This window comes from Atractosteus spatula, chromosome 4 (genome assembly GCF_055471065.1).
Source record: "Atractosteus spatula isolate fAtrSpa1 chromosome 4, fAtrSpa1.hap1, whole genome shotgun sequence".
Classification (NCBI taxonomy): domain Eukaryota; kingdom Metazoa; phylum Chordata; class Actinopteri; order Semionotiformes; family Lepisosteidae; genus Atractosteus; species Atractosteus spatula.
In genome coordinates, this window is record NC_142709.1 from 27,471,206 (window position 1) to 27,476,032 (window position 4,827).

A 4,827-nucleotide genomic window follows, 5' to 3' on the forward strand; every position below is an offset into this window, starting at 1 on the left:
TAACAAGATAAAGTGGGCAGTCAATTCGGATTCTGTTCAAAATGTTAGCAGAAATCAATGCAATACCTGTTCTCCTGCGCTCTATCGATGTAGTCAAAGAGTTCCATTTTACTGGTCCTTGAATGCTTAAAAAAGAATACAACGACTCAGTTTTTATCTTCCTTCCTATTCACGATTTAAAATGTGATAAATCAGGTTTTTGGCTCTTGGTAACAATGGGTTGATTTAGATTTCAGAGTAATTCTATTCAAAGCTTGAACAAAAGCGGCCTTTGGAGGATACCTTACACTTCACCTGGACTAAGCACGTAAGGGCAGTTCAGATAAAAATCTTGTTAGCAATTCAACAAGAACTACAGAGCGCTTTTTTCTATTTCTCCGCATTACGCTTTATTACACCCTTCGTTCAACAAATGAACAGAATAGCATTAAATTTCTAATTTACAGAAATGTAAGAGATGTTAAATAAAACACAAAACAAACCATCGACTTCAGAAGTGTTAGTAAAAACGAGAAAATATTTTCCCTTTTATATCACATAAACGCCAGTGAACTACATATACAATTAATAACTTTCATTTACACGCATCAGTCTAAATATACACATTTTAGAGTATTCTAAATTGCAGCTGATGAAGCCTTTGGGTTCAAATGCGTATCACTTTTAGTTGAAATTAAGTAGAGAAATAGTCATAATTTCTTTGAAAATAAAGATTTGTTAAACGTTACAACCTATAAGCACTTCATATATTTTGTGCAAATGTTACAGGACACTTTTCAAGTCCTCTAATCAAATTGAGTCACTGTAATGTTTAACTAAACAATAAATATTACAGATAGCTATAAAATAATATTAGAAATCTGCAAATATTTTGGATTGCTAAACCAGCCAATTCGAACTTTTTGCAGTAATCTTTTTATCTACCTGTGTCTTCTACCGACCAGTTCCTTTCTCTGTACAAATTTACACGTTTTGTTCTACTTGGAAACACGGAAATAAACATGTCAACACTCTGGCTTGAGATGGTCTGAGTCACCTTGTTCGAAATCCATTTAATATTCAGTGTAAATGCACATATAAAGCACGTTGTTTATAAATAATTGGCTAGTCTCTCTTTAACACCAAACCTTGATTTCAGACTGTAAAATAAAACAATCATTTTCAGTCAACGTGAATTTTAAGTTTGCGCCTGTCACCGTCGGCTACTGTTTCTTGTGAGAGACATAACTTCATTTAGCAGGTGTATTTGCAACAGGTTGTAATCAAATAAGTTACCCCCTTGTTAAAATATTTGCATGTATGCAATAGCAATTATTTCCGATCCTGCCCTCTTCTGTCCAAAAATCAATATTGTAAATGCATATACAATAGTCCTTTACTTAAACCATCAATTGCCCATTCCCTCGGGGCTTTGACAAGTGGTGGCTGTATAACATGGTCTTCACTGTTCTCTAAATAAGAAGTACCTTTTATAAAGGCATTAATTTATTTACATACACATGTGATATTTGAGACGACGTGGACTGTTATCACATGTATAAATTTGTACATGCATTTCATAAACTCTCACTCATTGTCTTTACACATTTACACTTTTCTCTAGTTCAAGATGTCATAATGCAGCCGCATAAGCAGGATAAGGTTCAAGCTGCGGTTTGCCCATTCCTGGCAATAAAATGTAAGCTAGGGGCGGCTGCAGACCCGCTGAGGGCCAGCCGGTACAGTTGCAGGGAATCATGTAGCCAGGGTTGCCCGGAGAAGGGTGAGAGTGAGTGTGAGTGTGAGTCCCACTTCCGACAGCCCCTGTTCCGGAGAAAGCAGTTGTCCCACTAGGGTAGCCAAGTGGAGAGGCGTAAGGAAAGGAAGGTGGGGAGATTTCTGCCATTTTCGAACCCAAGTCGAAAAATGAGTATGGATTCGTTGACGCGGAGGGGTTGAAGAAAACTCTTGCAGCTGCTGCGGCAGCCGCCGCTGCTGCTTTATCCGGGTTTGCAATCAAGGACTCGGAAAGCGCTCCTCCAGATAAACCGCTCGCCTTTAACCCTTCATGATCTCCCAGGCTGTATGGAACTGGGAAGGCGAACTTGTCTTTCTTCATTAAAGTCTTAGGCTTCCGCCTGGGTCTGTATTTATAATCGGGGTGCTCCTTCATGTGCATAGCCCTCAGTCGCTTTGCCTCGTCAATAAAGGGTCTTTTTTCTGATTCGGTGAGAAGTTTCCACTCCGCTCCTAATCTTTTGCTTATTTCTGAGTTGTGCATTTTCGGATTCTCCTGAGCCATTTTCCTTCGCTGGGCTCTCGACCACACCATAAACGCATTCATGGGGCGCTTTACATGATCCATGGGCTTAGACATTTCGATATAGAAGGCACTTTCACCTGATAAGATACACAATCTTCCAACAGTCTTGTCGTTTTTCCCGTAGGTGGTTTTCTGCTCCCAGTATGGGACACACCAGTTCTCTACAACATATAAGGATGTGCTTTGGCACTTGACATTAATTTGATTGACTTCGAGAGACACGAGGGAATAGTTTGATTGACGTTTAAAAAATGCTTGTCAAATTAAGCATAAGTGCTGTGTTCACTTACTTTATTGTCAGTTCACCACGCAGCTGGAAATGTATCCCTTTTTGCAACCAAAGGCGCAGCCAACGCACCTTTCAAGAGTACGAACAAAGTTTGTTCCGTCCACTTGGAATCGCTTCTTAAAAGTCCGCCGCTACATAAGACTCTTCAGGAAAAACAAATCCCGGAAAGAAATGAGTGGTAGTAGCTCGATGGATTCAAACGATGTTTTCGTCTCCTTAAAGGCTGTTTTCTCGTTTTTTAACCTTTGCTTTCTCCTGTCGCCAGCCCTGTCAATAGATCAGCTCCTGTATCCAGCATTAACGAAAGTGGTTGATATCTCTAAGCTACCCCATGTGAAATAAGACTCACTTCAAAAGCAGGTACCGTGGGAGCTCTGAGAGCATGCGCAGTGCTTGCCACGCAAACTGACAATCACTCTGAATAAATCTTTATTCATTTCGGGGTAGGACGCATATATACTAGACAATACTTTCATGACATTTTCCGTAGAAGCGTTCAGCGCTCAACATTCTCGAAAGTTTCTTGACGATGTTTTTGAAAACTTTTCAACGGCTTACAAAGTTGTATCAATAGCTCGTAATTCTTTTCCTCTCGCCATTTATTCATAATTGTTAGCAGCAAAGGATGCAACAGCAATTAAAGTATAGTTGATGTAAGTAGGAGTGGCACAGAATAATAATAATAATAATAATAATAATAATAATAATAATAATATAGTACTTGATATTTTCAAGAGACTTCACAATTAAAAAGAGAATTAACTCCCCTTAACTATTGTTTTCAAACTGGAAGCCTATGTTGTGGTTACTAAGGGTTATCTGTCAACGTGATCGAACAACAGATAGCTGTTATCGAAAAACTATTATTTACAATGCCTACTCCAGTCAAGCACATATTAGCGACGGGTTATAATAATTAGCTAGTCTATTGGACCCTATTAGTATTCTACACTTCAAACAACAGCCATTGTCAGAGTGCAGATTGTAGATCTAGGTGGCTCGAAATGCAAAGCTTTGATTTTCTTTTTAAAGATTGTAAATATATCAATGAACGAAAAGGCCAATATATTCTAAAATGTTAAAGTTCTGAACTAATTTTATCATATTTACCGATAATGCATGTATCAAAGAACTGGCAAAAACGGTAAAATACTTAAACATATGAGGAATCTTGCTTCTTATTTAAATATGCTTAGAAAGTAGGTAGACCGCAATAAAAATGAAGGTATTCCATTATAGGATTAGAAAAGGATATGCCATTTTGTTAAATCAGTCTATTACAAAATGTCGCGCTCATAACAATGATTGAGAACAAATGAACTTAATAGATTAATCTGTCATTTGTATGGAAAGTTTTAATATATGGACGTTACATAACTATCTTTACTTTTATTTTGGTAAACGAACTGTTATTATGTAAATACATTGTACTGTACAAGAGTTTGGTTGTGGTATACTTTTTAAAACCGCATTTTTCTCATTCTCTAAATTCATAGGTTACACAAGTAGGGTTGTATGCGTCTTCATTTCAGAATTGACACTTACACGGAAGGGAGTGGGGGCGAACTACAGGTCGTAACCACGTATAGAATACAGGAAATCTTTCTTTTACTCATTTGGCCATATAATGGTGAATAACCCACTCTTCAAAATTAGTTTAAAAACACACCTGAGTGATATCTTATGATCAGCCAGGGACGATTTCAACGAAAAACCGACTTAGTATGCTTATCGCACTTTTGTCTATAGTCACGTCATAATTTTATTGTTTTCTTTATGCGTTACAGCGTATCCATACAATAAACTTTATACTTGTCGTTTATTTCTTTGTGAAGCTAGCAAGAAACGATTCTATTACCTCAAACAGGTTTCGCGTTGCCAGGTTATACGCAAGGCGTAAAGTATCTTTGATTTATATGTCGATTTTGTTGGCTGACACTTTTTATCATTTGTGTATGACTACGTTTCTAAACTCATATACAAAAAACAGTAGCCTATTGGAAATAAAAATTCTGACACGTGATAAAATAAAAGATAACATAATAAGATAACAAATACTATTTCTTCTTATATTATGATTCTGTTGTGATGTTACTATATCTCAAAGGTTAGCATTATTACACTTGAGCAATTCAGAGACATTTCTGTGTACCACAAGTGTGTTACAGTAGTTAATGTGAATTTGAAGTAAACATTATTTTTAAATCTGTTTTCCTTGCTCGACTTGCAGCCGAAA

At 37.1% G+C, this 4,827-nt stretch overlaps 1 protein-coding gene across 1 annotated transcript; it reads right to left on the minus strand.

Annotated features, from left to right (window-relative positions):
• Nucleotides 1-363: 363 nt before the first annotated feature.
• Nucleotides 364-2,908, minus strand: sox21b (SRY-box transcription factor 21b). The gene has a single exon (XM_088913426.1). The coding sequence runs from the start codon at nt 2,354-2,356 to the stop codon at nt 1,613-1,615; it is 744 nt and encodes a 247-aa protein (XP_088769552.1). The 5' UTR covers nt 2,357-2,908; the 3' UTR covers nt 364-1,612.
• Between the last annotated feature and the right edge of the window lie 1,919 nt (nt 2,909-4,827).